We start from the raw sequence: 14,763 nt of genomic DNA, 5'->3' as shown, positions 1-14,763 counted from the left end.
TTGACAGACAAGAGATTATGAGATAGGGAAGGAACAAGTAACACTGTATCAAGGGTAATGGAGTCTGTAAGAGTGACAGACCCAGCACCTGTAATTGGATAGGAATCGCCATTGGCATTAGTTACGCCAGACCGGTGAACTGAAGTTAAATGGTGAATATTGCTAGAGTTATTAGTCATATGGTCCGTTGCACCTGAATCTATTATCCACATATCCTTCCAATTAAAGTCAGAGTTATTCGATAGCAGAGAGTAAGGTTTACCTGAAGTGGTCATGAAGGTAAAAGTGGAGTTACCAGAGTGATTCATGGGAACTGAAAAAGGTGCTTTCCTGGGTGATGTAGATGAAGAAGGCTGGAAGTTACGAACATGCGGCGGTCTGTATCGAGCAGCCATGGTTCAGTACTGACTAAGTAAAGAGAAGAGAAATCGGATCCTTGGGTGTTGCCTATCGCGCAACCTTTCGGTAACTCCTTTTAATGTGGCCAGGTAGTAGAGGAACGATTTTGGCGGAGCTCAGCTCACTTGTTTAGCAGGGGACGAGACCCTTTGCTAGCACTTCTCGTATCCAATCAGCCTAGACACCACATTAATTGGAGGGACCTATGTGGTTGAGCGAGTAAGCTCGACGTTACAAGGATAAAATTTCTAATCTCTTTCTTTTTTTTCTTTTTTTGTTGGTTTGTCAAAACACTTAGACAGAAATTGATGACCACTTTCTTTCTTTCTTCACGTGCTCATCATCATCATCATGCCTTCACCTTTTTTTTTTTTTTTTTTTTTTTTGATTTGTCAAAAAACTTGACAAAAAAGTAATGCCCACTTTCTTTCTTTCTTCACGTCTTTCTTCACGTGCCCCTTTTTTTTTTCCTTTTCTTTTCTCCTGACCAAGCTTGCACGCCTCCTCCTTTCTTCAAAAGCTGCTTGCTGTCTTGCTTTGAAACTCACTCCTCTCTTCTTTCTTCTCCTGCTTTTGCTTTGTTTTTTTTTTTCTTTTCTCCTCCTCCCGAGACCAGCCCTTGTCTCTCTCTCCTTTCCTTTCTTCTTTCTTCTTATAATATCGGAGAATGGAGCTGCTGCTGCGGTGGAGTGGAAGGCGCGGGCCAGAGAGAGATAGAGAGAGAGAGCAAGCAAAGCATAGCAGATGCGGGAGTAGCTTTGGTTGCTTAAAAGCTTCAGTGGCTTGCGGCTCAGCTGCAGCAGCAGCTTCAGATCTGATTCAATGGACTCCAACGCTGGTCTGGTGGCCGGCTCTCACAACCGGAATGAGCTCGTCGTCATCCGCCGCGAGTGCGACGAAGATTCTGCTCCGAAAGGGTTGAAGGGGCAGATTTGCCAGATTTGTGGAGACGACGTGGGGCTCAACGCGGACGGGGAATTGTTCGTCGCCTGTAACGAGTGTGCCTTCCCAGTTTGCCGGACTTGCTACGAGTATGAGCGCCGAGAAGGAAGCCAAGTATGTCCTCAGTGCAAGACCCGATTCAAACGTCTCAAAGGGTGTGCCGGTATTTTGTTGGGTAAAGCTTCTGCTCAATTGGTATGGCTATATTTTCTGGGTAAAAAGATGAAGAATAGAATTGGTTCTTGGTATTTTATGAGCTTCTGCTCAATCTTTGAGCAAAAACTTGGTTATGGGTAATGGGTAAGATGAAGAAACAAGGTTCTTCTTTTGATATTTTTGGCAGCGGAATATGGGTATGGGTAATCTAGATTTCTAGAGGTGGGTATCAGTCTCAAGAGCAAAACTGCTCTGATACCATGTTAAAACTAGTAATGTATTTCTGTATTCAAGCACACTTACACTGAATTACAATCATGCTCTTATAGAGCTTATACCATGATTACACTGTGTGTATTACAGCTAGAAAGCTTACATAGACACCTCTGTCAATATGAGTATATTCCAGCTGCAGCATTGCTGGAAAGCATAGTGTGCTACAGCTCATGTAACATAATAGTATTCAGAATCTCTTTAGGTACAATGATGTATCAACAACAAAATAGATTACAAATACAATGGCCAAGCCTGATTTTGTAAGCTTGAAAGAAAATGAAAGACAAACAAAATAATAGAATGGAACATATATAATAATAGGTGACATCCAACATTATCCACGAGGATGATAGTATGGCTGGATTGTGTATATGGTCTGCAAGAAGGTGAGGACCAGGAGGACAAAAGCTGCAAAAAAAGAGATAGTAGACCATGGTGTATCAAAATAATCACGTTTCAATTTTTCTCTCCACTTGTTGCATGGAGCTTTGTGATATTCACACACACTTTTGCAGAGATCCTTGTAGACAAAATCAATGACTGTGGTGTCAGTATATAGATCGTTGAAGAACTTCGAAGCATCATCAGCACTCAACCAGTTGGCTAGTATCTCTTCCTCACATAGAAGATCCACATCCTTGTTCGTATCAATGAGGCTATCCATCAAAACCGCATAGGATGTTATATTGTGCTTGCAACTGTGATAACACTGCTCGAAGGCCATAAGGTTCCTGAACAAAGGACCTGTACTCTCATCGATAGCCAGAGGAGGAATGGTGAAAACGCCATTGTTGAACGTTATTTTCAATATGCAACTTTCTGTGGACTTTTTAAATATAACGCCTGCCTCTGAAAGAGTAGTAGCACTAGGTATCCTTTGCGGCAGTTGGGGCGGGTGGATGTTTGATATGTTGGTAGAATTTGAATCGGGGATACCAACGAGGGCAGTTCTAATCAGATCAAGTATGTGAAGAATCTCATTAGAAGGCTCGGGATCGGGGTCCCTCAAAATTTTGTCATCAGCCACTGATTTTTTGAAGAAGTTGAATACCAATTTATCGAGAGGGTTAGCGTTGCCACCCTCAATTTTCTTATAGAAAAACTCGAGCACAAACCAGGGCAGCTGATTTTCGAGTAACAGAAGATCATGGTATAGATATTCGAGCATACAAGGCACGTTGAAAATAGGGTCGTCTTCATCTTGTAGTGATAGAACAGATGCCTTCCGAAATAATTCTATCAAGAAACAACCATCGAGTATGAGCATATCTATGAAGTTGTTTTGGTCAAGATGATTGCATGGATCTGAATAACAACCCCGGGCGCGTTTATCCAGTTCCTTTCCCTTGATCATTTCAGCCAAGCTCTCCATACTTTCAGTCAAGCTATCTAGGCTCATGCTTTCAAGCAAGTCCTTCAAGCTCAATCCTGTCGGGTTCGGGAGCAGGCGCGCGAGAAGACATTTTAAATACCACTTTTTCACATTTTCCACGAGTTGTAATTTTTTAGCACCTCGATGAAAGGGCCCGATTGAGACTACGTCAGGTGCGTATGCCTCCTTTTTTTGTCTTCGTAGCACCTCGGGAACTTTGAAGATGCAACACGAAACAGGCAAAGGTGATTTGGCCCCCAAAAGCTTTGTATAGAAGGTTCTTTTCCTTTCTTCAACAGTCATACCTTTACGTCCTTTACGTTCTAGATGAACTGAAACGCTTTCATCCACTTCACCCTTTTCTATATCACTGCTACCTCCCATGCCTTTGTATTGGATCTGATCTAAGCTGCTCATATTATGCTGAAAAAACAAGTTTTCTTGAGTTATTATAATTTATAAGGAATTCATCTATGGTTTTCTAATTTTTATTTAAAGTGAAGTTTATAAATTTTGATTTTTTTAATCAAATAATATCAATTTTACTGAGATCGATACAATCCAAATAAAATATATATCACAATAGATATGAAATTATTGAAAAATAAAAAGTTTAAATTAGTTCTCGTTTGGATTGTTTCCATTCCACTAAAAAATTTCTTAAGTGTGCTCCCTAATTTGAATTATGTCGATGGACAACACGTATTTAATTGTATTTGGTCTTTTAATCAAAAAATGAAAATACATGTACAGAATTTCATTTAAAAAGTTAAAGACAGATAGAGTACAATGTGTATGTGTGTATATATTAGAATGGACGACTATATTGTTTGCGGGACTATTTCACATAAAAAATTTATAGCTTTTGAGTGTTTGATTCTAGGAGAAAAATATGGTTGGTACCACTATAGTCAACAAGGCACATTACAAACTAGTAAACATATTGAGTAACAGAAGTTAACATTTTTTGTTTTGGACAAAGAGTAACAAAAGTCAACATTTGACTTTCTCAACAAACAAAAATATTAACATTTGAAAATTACAAATAGTACATGCATATACCATATGTTTATATATTATAACTTATAAGGATTGTACCACCTAGGCCATTGACGAAAAATTTTAAACCCAAAATGTTTTAGATTAAAAAGTTTTTATTTTATATTTTTTTTTATCAAATCAATCAATTTCATCAAAAGTACTTCAATATTACATCAAAGACTCGGCAAAGACTATTAACAAATATACTAACTTCAACATGACAAGAACAATAATGAAGCCAACATGACTGAAGTACGTGGACAAGAAAAGTTTTGAAAATAAGAACTCAGCAAAGATATATATATATATATATATATATATATATATTTTAATCAAATGAATCAACTTCATCATGGATACTTCAATATTACATCAACATGACTAAAGCAGACATAATTTTTTTTTGAAAATAACGACTTATTTCTAATATTATTAATGACAAACTACTTTAGACAATGGATTGAAATGTATAATCCTACTTTATATATGTGTATTTGTGTGTGTGTGTGTGAAAATATGAAGGGAAAGAATTAAATCTATGTACTGTACCACTTGACTGACATTTTCTGTATTTTTTGAAGTTTTAGGATTGTTTATGTACACCATTTGACTTACATCTTTTGTAATTTTTTTAAATAGCATGCTAACTAATTTGAATTGTACCACTCTATTGAGTAATGTACAGTTCACTTCTTTTTTTTTTTAATAAAAAAAATTGAAACACTTAGGTTTTAGTCAAAAAGTTAGAAAAACGAATACAATTTGATCTAACATATACTAGCTTATATACATGTGATGCACGTGTGAATTGTGAATAAAGGCTCCTTATAATTGTCACTTGTTCAAATTTTCTTCTCCTTGTATTTTATTATAACTATTTTAGATGATTTCATTACAAATTATTATTTTCTAGACTAAAAAGATATTTTAGATAATCCACACACACACATATTTATACTTAGACTTTGAATTGGATTTTGCATACAGTTAAGAGTTCTACTTATGCATAAGTAGTTGTTCGAGACTAGAATTACATATTCAAAAATTAAAGCCCTACATATAAGGTTCTGATCTTTTCCACCCATATCCGATGAATGACGGGATACCAAATTCATAATCTTGACACGTTAATTAAATCATTCTATATGTTAATATGTGCAATGAACTTGCCCATTAAGGTTAAGGCCATGCATGCCTTTATGCACGTTAAATTTAGGTAATTAAAACCTCATTAATCTATTCATAATAGCATAGATAGACAAATAGCCCGACTTAAAATGTTGAAATAGAAAAGGGAAGATAAACATGTACCTGAAAATCAGACAAGTTGCAGGATCATTCAGTAAGAAAAGGGGCCTAGTATTAATGGAAGAAGATAACAGACTCTTTTAGTGTGAATGTACCATATGGAACTCTATATAGAATGAAAAACTATATATCTTCAAACACACAGGAAGCAAAGGTGTACTAAGAATATTATAATTTTCAATTGCACAAGCAAAGCCCGTAACATATTTCTTTCTCATTCCAAACGCAAAGAAAAATTCCAACCCTTTTGAATAAAAAATATATGCTTTTTTTTTTTGTCAGAGAATAAGAATATATGTAAAAGCAAAAAAAAAAAAGTGCGGCCCATGAATTGTACGTGGTCAGAACTCGGAACATTTCCAACTCCGTTGACAAATAAAGAAGAAGATGTTCTGTACTTGTATGCCTTAATGAAGCCCGCAACGGAGAGAGACATCGGAAAAACCAGTTAACAGCTAAATAAACTGTGGCAACATTATGGGAGAACTTCTAGCGTATTCAAAAGTCACGAGTGAGCTCATTAGTGTACATTCCATTAGGTCTGGGCACAGGCCAGGCCCAATCTGATTTTTAGTAAGTCTGAAACCGGACTGAAATATACTGTTTGAGCCCAAAACCAGTGACTGTCCCAATAGAGACCGGTCCGTTTCATTACGGGTCCATATTTCAGGCTTTCTGGCCCAAAAAAACCTGTTTTGTTTTTTTTGATTTACCAAAAACCTTGTTTTTTTTAATTTACCAAAAACCTTGTTTCTTTAGATTTCCAGATTTCAAAGTTCATACACAATTCCAATGCAATTTATAATCACATTCCAAGTTTCCAACTGTGAAAATTGAAAAAGGCATGACAGATGAAACAAGAACAATTAGAAGTTTTGAACATTCATCAGTTCTTAGGAATGGGAATAAAAAAGAAAAGATGAAGATCTGAAGAACCGAAGCTCTATACCAGCTCTTCATCCACAGCAACTGAATTTGCAGCAGACCAACATGATGATGTACTTCTCTTCTGCTTCACCAAGCCAGGAACAGCTTATTGCAGCCATTGCCCCCCATTTCAGTCCGCTTGTAGCACAGGCAGGAGCCAACAATCAATTAGCAAGAACTGTTGTATGCTTCGATGACAGAGCCAACATCCAAATGTGATATCCACTAACTTATGTGATACTTCAAAATGAATAGTAAGATGCCTCAATTTAAAGAAAACAGAAAGTAGTAAGATGCAACACTACTTGTAAACATCATAGTATTAGAGGCATGCACAGCACTAGTAGCATGAGTTGATGCAGAAACATACCCAGGTATTGAAGTTAGTTGAGTGTTACAATGTTACTTACTTCCAACAATGATGGAGAGAGTATCATTGGCCATAGTAGCTGCAAGTATAGACATAATGGCAGAATCATTTTACCCCATTTTCTTCCATAGTCATGTGTTCTGGAGGACAAGGGAACGATCCATCGATATATCTCATCAGACCACAACCCTTTAACAGTGTTTCTATCAGAAATTTCCATGTTACGTAGTTAGAGTCATCTGACTGTACTGAGATTAACTTGCTGAAGTTAAAGAGTAGACAATTCTGTAGCTCAATGTTCTTATTCATGATTCAGGGCAGCAATGAAGCAAAATGCATTTAATGAAAGCAACCAGATAACAATCAGTCCAAGCTTGGAAATCTCCTGCAAACCTCAAACAAACTCACAGCGCTTCCCAATCTACCTTTTGTAAATGCCTCCACAAAGTCAAACCATTCGTAAGCTACAAAACAATAGCACAGAAGTTCAAATTAAGATTCAAACTTAAAGCTCAAAAGCTAGAAGCTTGAAACACACTAGACAACTTCACCAAACCAAATACCTGTCCGTGGCCACATACCCACCAAGCAAATCATTCCAAAGCTTCAAAAGAAATCCTAGAAGCTCCAAAACCAAGCTCAATACAACCCGAGTTTGCTCAATGACAAGTATTGTGGAAGCAAATTCAAACAAATCAAGCACAAGGGAAAAACTACTATCTCCTCATCCTCTGAGTTGAGAGAAATTCGAGAACCAAACCAAGTGTAGAAAAGGCTATGGCACAAAACTTCAATTCATGTACAATCTTCTCTGACGTCTACCAATTCTTCGTGCAAAATACAATATACCAAAACGAACCAATTAAAGGCTATTCAGACACAATCAAGCAAGTAAGACGAGGAACATTCCAGGCATTCAGAAGCAGTAGGGTTGCTGAATCGATCAGCTTGAGTCAATTGACAGCGAAACGACGTTGGATCAATGAAGAATAATCACATTACATAGAACGCCGATCAAGAACAATCAAATTACATAGAACTTGAAGAATTAGAGTTTTGAAATCTCAGGAATATCACAATCTTGACAGAATTTCAAGAATCAACAACTATTTCTTGCATCAAATCATACTCGAACACAGCATCTACGAAATCAAGGCTTCGAAATTAATCAATTTCTGTAATTTTTCAACAATCTTCAAGAACATGTAGAAACAATCTTCTTCTTCAGTAATACGGTACTTATCTGAATCTTTGTAGATAGAAAAAAATCCGAATCGAATATTGAGAACACTAAATCGAACACGAGGCTAAGTAAGAGGGCCTTGACGAACAAAACCTAGGTCACAAAACGACCTGAGCTCTTGATACCATGAAAGAGTTGTGTGAAAAACTGAGAAAAGCAGAAGAATAGAGACGAAGCTGGAAAACGAATTGTATCGATCGATTGTCAAGTACAGGTAATTATACCATAGCACATATATCTAACTTGAGTTGGAACATTACAGTTTTACCCTTAACACAGTAATGTATCAACATCAAAAGAAATTACATCAATGGCTAAGAGCCTTATTTTGTAAGCTTAAAAGAAAATGAAGGCAAACCAAATAATAAAATGAAATATGTATAACAGGTGACATCCAACATTAATTAGGAGAATGATAGTATTGCTGGACTGTGTATGTAATAGAACAGACTGAAGCAAGCATGCTCCTTGTGCTATGTGCCAAGAACTATTGTCTGCCACACCTTGTATTCGGCATGTTTATGAGGCTTGTCTGCCACATTTTATTTTCTTGTCTTCTCCATGCTTGTAGTTTAAATATGTGTTCTCTTTTGTAATCAATCACCACAATCAAACAAAGCAATTCCATTTCCTTTCATGGTATCAGAGCTACTGCTTAACCGCTCTTGATCCTTTGATCTCCAAAACCTTCCCTGGGTGTGTGGAGAATTTTTCTCCATGCACCCACGGGCCCAAAACCAAAAGCAGCATCTCTCAATCCTTCTTCGGTTTTTCCTTCTGCTACTACCAGCTCTCTGATTCTCTCCATGCACCCACGGGTTGCAGCATCTCCGAACCTTTCTTCTTAGTTCAGCTTTCAATTCAACACAATCATGGGAGAAGCACCATGTTTCAATTCCCCACCATATCCCAACATCCCTTCTCCTGATCTCCTCCATAGCTTCTCCGAATTAAAGCTTAAATTTTTCTTTGAAGAACAACAACCACTTTCATCTGTGCTTAAATTTTTCTTTGAAGAACAACAACCACTTTCATCTGTTCATTTGCTCTCTCACTCCCTCTGCACCTATAAACTACCTCCTTTTCATTTCTCTGCAAAAGAAAATATCATTCATGTAGAACTCTTGGCTATTTGATTCCCTTCATGGCACCCTCCACTCAACATATTACTTGCTCTCTCTTCCACCTCTCGCTGCCCAGCACCCACTATCTTCTTTCACTTTCCTACTTACTTTCTATAGTCTGCCCACTCTCGGTCTTTTTCTCACACCTAGTGTGCCAACAACATCTTTGTCAACCAAAAGAACAAACCACTACTCATCTATGTATCTCGCTATTTAATCATCCTTCAAGTTTTTAATCCCTATTCCGTCTTTTTCTCCCACATCCTCCTGGTATCTCTTTTCCCACATCTTCCCCATTGTCTGCCACACCAAGTCAAAGCAATTACATCAAGACAAAAGAGTCTTGTCTGCCACATCTTCCCTTTTCCTTTGTTAGTTTCTTTTTCCCATGCTTCACACTCTCCCTCTTTTTCTTGTCTGGTGTACCACGTTCCTCTTGCTTTCCTGTTGTTTTTGTTTCTCTTCCTTTTTTTTTTTTTTTTGCTCTTGCTTTTGCTTTTGCTGTATTCAAGTCTCTTCCTCACTTTTGTTTCATCGTTATTCACATCATCTTTTTCTTCTCCCCAATTTGCTTGTGTGGACTATTCACTTTCCTCTCTCCTTCTCTAACCATGTTCTTCCTTCACACTTTAATTGCACAGCAATTTTCTCTTCTACATCAGCGTGGCTCGTCTTTCTTCTTCATCGTCGTCCTTTCTTGCACTTCAATCCCGGCTCCAGGTCCGCAGATTTGAGGGACCCTTTGGGTTCGTGCGTCTGCGGTACAGTAGATTTACTCCTCTCAAAATTCAACCTGTTTCACACTACTTCAATCTCTCTCATCTTTGGGGTGTGTCACCTCTTCTGCTGCTCATTTTCTCTCTGTCAAATTGATAGATGCATCACACTTTCTCTTTCTCTTTTCGTTAGTTCCAATTGTACACAAATTCAGCTTCTTTTCAACTTGAAAGAAATCCTTCTCCTCCTCTCGGCATTGGGCAACCATCTTCTTCTCCAACTTCAATCAGCAGCCATTCCACTTGTCGGCTCAAAACAAATGTTTGGTAAACAAATTCTGTTTCTCTTCGACTTTGGCGAACTACTTCTTCTCTCGCATCAGCAAACTTTGCTAAGATATTTTCACAACGAGTCTTACGGAGCATACTTATCAACTAAGTTTCAATCTGATAGCTCGATCACCGACCTTCAGCTTGCGGGGGCGTAATAGAACAGACTGAAGCAAGCATGCTCCTTGTGCTATGTGCCAAGAACTATTGTCTGCCACACCTTGTATTCGGCATGTTTATGAGGCTTGTCTGCCACATTTTATTTTCTTGTCTTCTCCATGCTTGTAGTTTAAATATGTGTTCTCTTTTGTAATCAATCACCACAATCAAACAAAGCAATTCCATTTCCTTTCAGTATGCGGTCTGCAAGAAGGTGAGGACCAGGAGAACAAAAGCAGCAAAATAAGCGATAAAATAACGTATCAATTCCTTTCTCCACTTGTTCCATGGTATCTTGTTCAGTGGATCTTCGAGATAATTACACACTTCTCTGCAGAGTCCCTCATAGATAAAATCAGTGACTGTGGTGTCATTGGTTAGATCTTCGAAGAACTTCGAAGCATCGATATTATCGAAGCTGGCTACTATCTCTTCCTCACATAGAAGATCCGCATCCTTTTTCGTATCGATGAGGTAATTCATCAAAACTGCATAGGATATTATCCTTTGCACGCAACCGCGATAGCACAGCTCGTAGGCCGTAAGGTTACTGAACAAAGTACCTGTCCTCTCATCGACAGCCAGAGGAGGAATTGTGAAAACGCCGTTTTTGAATGTTATGTTCAATATGCAACCTGGGCGGCCCTTTTTAAATTTAACTCCTACGTCTGAAAGAGCAGTAACACTCGGTATCCTTTGCGGCAGGTGGGGCGGGTGGATGTCTGTTTTGGCGGCAGCCTTCAAACCTGGGATACCAACGAGGGCAGTTCTAATCAGATCAAGTATGTGAAGAATGTTATCAGAAGACTTGGGATTGGGGTCTCTCAAAATTTTGTCATAAGCCACTGAATTTTTGAAGAAGTCGAATACCAATTTATCGAGAGAGTTAGCGTTGCCACCCTCAATTAGCTTATAGAAAAACTCGAGCACAAACCAGGGCAGCTGATTTTCGAGTAACAGAAGATCATGGTATAGATATTCGAGCATACAAGGCACGTTGAAAATAGGGTCGTCATTATCGTGTCCTGATGAATCAAATGCCTTCCGAAATAATTCTATCAAGAAACAACCATCGAGTATGAGCATATCTATGAAGTTGTTTTGGTCAAGATGATTGCATGGATCTGAATAACAACCCCGGGCGAGTTTATCCAGTTCCTCTCCCTTGATCATTTCAGCCAAGCTCTCCATACTTTCAGTCAAGCTATCTAGGCTCATGCTTTCAAGCAAGTCCTCCAAGCTCAATCCTGTCGGGTTCGGTAGCTGGCGAGCGAGAAGACATTTTAAATACCATTTTTTCACATTTTCCACGATTTGAAATTTTTCATTAGCACCTCGGTGAAATGGCCCGATTGAGACTATGTCAGGTTCGTATGCCTTCTCTTTTTGTCTTCGTAACACCTCAGGAACCTTGAATATGCAACATGAAACAATCAAAGGTGATCTGGCCTCCAAAAGCTCTGTACAGAGGGTTCTTTTCCTTTCTTCAACAGTGCTTTCACCCACTTCACCCTTTTCTATATCCACTCTACCTTTCATGCCCATGTATTGGATCTGATAAGTTTTCCTGATATTATGCTGGAAAAAAAAAAAAGGTTTCTTGAGTTATTATAATTTATAAGCTAGGAATTCATGCATCCATGGTTTCTAATCATTGATCAGATGCATACTAATTTCTTTGAAAGCATTTAAATCTTTGCTTCTGTCTTTCCAATATTGATCTTAATTAAGCTCTTTCAGGTTGTAAGTGGATCTTACATTCTTGGATTTGAACTCATAGTAACTGGGAAGAAGAAGAAAGACAGAATGCACTTGTATAATTAATGGCAGATGAGAATTGAGTTAATTGAATGGGAATTGAAATATTCTGAGATTGATTATGCTAATATGTAATTAAGTAAGGATGAAAATGACACCCACAGACATCTCCCATAACATAATCAGACCCTTGATTTAAGCAGTGTGAATCAAAACCTAAATAGGGAGTTATTTATAATAACCAATTGTAATACTCAATTGTTAGGTAGATACCCAAATTATAGGTATCTAAATAGGTATGCATATTTGATTCAGTGTATGTCAATTTCTCCTCAATATATATTTGTGATTTGTGTTTTGTTTTTTCGGGTTTATCATATATGGAAGGTTATTTAAAATACCCAAATTAATAGGTATGCATATCTGATTTACTTTAGTTCGATTCCTCCTCAATAGGTAATTGTAATTTGTGTTTTTTTTTTTTTAAGAGTTTATGCTAATGAACATGGGTTTCAACATCGCTGGCAGTTTTAATTTTTTTTTTTTCAATAGATTCTACAAGTTCATGAGTGGCTAAAGAGTACTCTCACCTAGAGTTTAGGCGCAACTTTAGTGAGAGAATATCTAACCATGTCAAAAAACATATATAACACACTCTGATAATAAGTAGACATATTTACTAACAAATATATATATATATATATATATATATATATATATGGCTCACATCAGAAAGGAAGAAATAAAGGGCAATTAGTTGTTTTAAATAAGAGAAAAATCAAGGATTAAATTGATTGGTGTGTGTGTGTGTTGGTGGGGTGGTAAGGCTCTGAACTCTCATTTGGGAGGTCAGGAGTTCGAGCCCCATCATGGGTGGGGAGGGGTGGGGATTAAAAAAAAAAAAAAAGATTAAATTGATTCTAATTTGTGGTCATAATTCAAATTCAAAAAATAGTAAACATCAGACTATAATAAAGGAAGATTTTATTTAGTTTACATCCTATTTAATCAGAAGAGCAAAATAGTCAAGTTAAAAAATGAGAAAAATCTTGATTATCTATACTATTATTAAGAGGATGTTGAAGGAAAACCTAATTTGTGTTTAGCCCAAACTCTAGGTTACTTGACTTAGTGGTAATAGGATTTAATTAGAAGGATCTAGAATCCTAATCAATGTAGAATTACTTTCCTTGTATGATTGAGATTCTATGCATTGTAATCCTCTATATAAAGAGGCCCCTATTATCAATGAGAATACACAGCAAATTCCTCTCAAATTCAGTTTCTCTACAACACGTTATCAGCACGAGCCCTAACCCTGAAACCCTAAATTCGTAGCCTTCAAATCCCAGAAACCTCAGCCGCCCAACTCGAAGATCTCAACTCCAGGAGTCCGAAACCGGAGGCCCCATCCCCAGAACCGGCCGGAAAATCACCGAACCGGCCACCGGAAGAAGCCAAAGTCTCTCTGCCCGGTTCAAAGCCTTCCTCACCACCTCCTGCAGCCATACTCGACCACCTGCAGCGCCTCCACCCCAGTAACCTGGAACCGGAAATTTCATCACCGGAACCAGCCAAAATTCCACCAAACCGGCCACCAGAATCCTCCTAACCTGAACCGGCAGAAGAAGAAAAAAAAAAAAAAAAAAAAAAAAGGGACCTGTGCAGCCCACCTGCTGCAGGCCCAAACCCACAGGTTGAGCCCACGTGCAGCAGGCCCCAACCCAAGCCGCCAAGCCACCTAGCCGCCAAGCCTTCTGCCACGTCAGCACTGGACCTGCCACGTCAGCGCGCGGACCAGCCACGTCAGCACCCAGTCAACGACCGGTCAACACTTTCCGGCGACTTTTCCGGCCAACTTCCTGCGACTTTTCCAGCCACTTTCCGGCATCTTTCAAGCGACTTTTTCCGGTCAGCTACAGTAACTCAGGCAGCTACAGTACTTCCGGCCGCTACAGTAACTTCCGGCGACGCCTTTTTCGACCATCTTTTAAGGTAATTTTTTCTAAAAGTTCCCGTTTTTGAAGTTCTTTTTCAATTTCTTCTTCTTTTCTCGGGGACTTCCAAAATCCCTTCTTCTACCCCCCTTTCTCTACATAGGAGAGACCAAAAGCCGAACTGTGGGGGTTCGCGCTCACTCCAAGCTTGGAGCTTGTAGAGTCCTCCAAACTTAGAGTTTGTTGAGAAGAAAACGATCGACCACATACATCGTTATTTCGATCTAATCCAAAACCCCTCTTGGAATCGGATTTTCTTGGAAGCGACTACGCTCAGAAAATTCCTAATTTCTTGGAAGCGACTACGCTCAGAAATTTAATAATTTTTCGTGGTAGCCTTTTTCGCTCCGAAACTAACCCTAATCTTGTGTTGTTTTTCAGGATGAGTTACCTGAACAAGTTGAGCTTTGTCCCACTCGAGACAACTGGCGCAGGATACCATAGGTGGGTCCGAGATGTGCGCCAACATCTTAAGGCTGATGGAATTCTGGAAACCATCCAAGAGCCTGGTCAGAACGTGCTCTCAATCGAGCAAGCTACTGCTTTTGAAGCAAAACAAGCTAAGGCCATAATTCTCATGACAAGGCACATGAATGACGCGCTCCAAAATGAATACCTCAATGAGGAAGACCCAAGAAAGCTATG

General features: G+C 38.5%; 2 protein-coding genes and 1 long non-coding RNA gene across 3 annotated transcripts; all 3 read right to left on the bottom strand.

The window, feature by feature from the left end:
• Positions 1–1,811: 1,811 nt before the first annotated feature.
• LOC112187532 (UPF0481 protein At3g47200) lies at positions 1,812–5,575 on the bottom strand. Its single transcript, XM_024326374.2, has 2 exons — positions 5,498–5,575; positions 1,812–3,568 (listed from the first exon to the last, which is right to left on the bottom strand). The coding sequence occupies exon 2, from the start codon at positions 3,560–3,562 to the stop codon at positions 2,108–2,110; it is 1,455 nt and encodes a 484-aa protein (XP_024182142.1). The 5' UTR covers positions 3,563–3,568; positions 5,498–5,575; the 3' UTR covers positions 1,812–2,107.
• Positions 5,576–6,270: 695 nt separating this feature from the next.
• On the bottom strand, positions 6,271–9,318 carry LOC121051127. The gene is made up of 2 exons (XR_005805219.1): positions 7,355–9,318; positions 6,271–7,255 (listed from the first exon to the last, which is right to left on the bottom strand). It is a non-coding gene; the product is annotated as an uncharacterized LOC121051127 (long non-coding RNA).
• A 1,237-nt stretch (positions 9,319–10,555) lies between these two features.
• LOC112185327 (UPF0481 protein At3g47200) lies at positions 10,556–11,908 on the bottom strand. The gene has a single exon (XM_024323566.1). It carries the CDS (start codon positions 11,906–11,908, stop codon positions 10,556–10,558), a length of 1,353 nt encoding a protein of 450 aa, XP_024179334.1.
• Positions 11,909–14,763: the final 2,855 nt, after the last annotated feature.

This window comes from Rosa chinensis, chromosome 2, assembly GCF_002994745.2.
Source record: "Rosa chinensis cultivar Old Blush chromosome 2, RchiOBHm-V2, whole genome shotgun sequence".
Classification (NCBI taxonomy): Eukaryota; Viridiplantae; Streptophyta; class Magnoliopsida; order Rosales; family Rosaceae; genus Rosa; species Rosa chinensis.
This window is presented reverse-complemented; position numbering and strand designations above follow the sequence as displayed.

Excerpts from the sequence above, each read along its gene's own strand:
- LOC112187532 (XM_024326374.2), bottom strand. The coding sequence starts at position 3,562 with ATGAGCAGCTTAGATCAGATCCAATACAAAGGCATGGGAGGTAGCAGT.
- LOC112185327 (XM_024323566.1), bottom strand. The coding sequence starts at position 11,908 with ATGGGCATGAAAGGTAGAGTGGATATAGAAAAGGGTGAAGTGGGTGAA.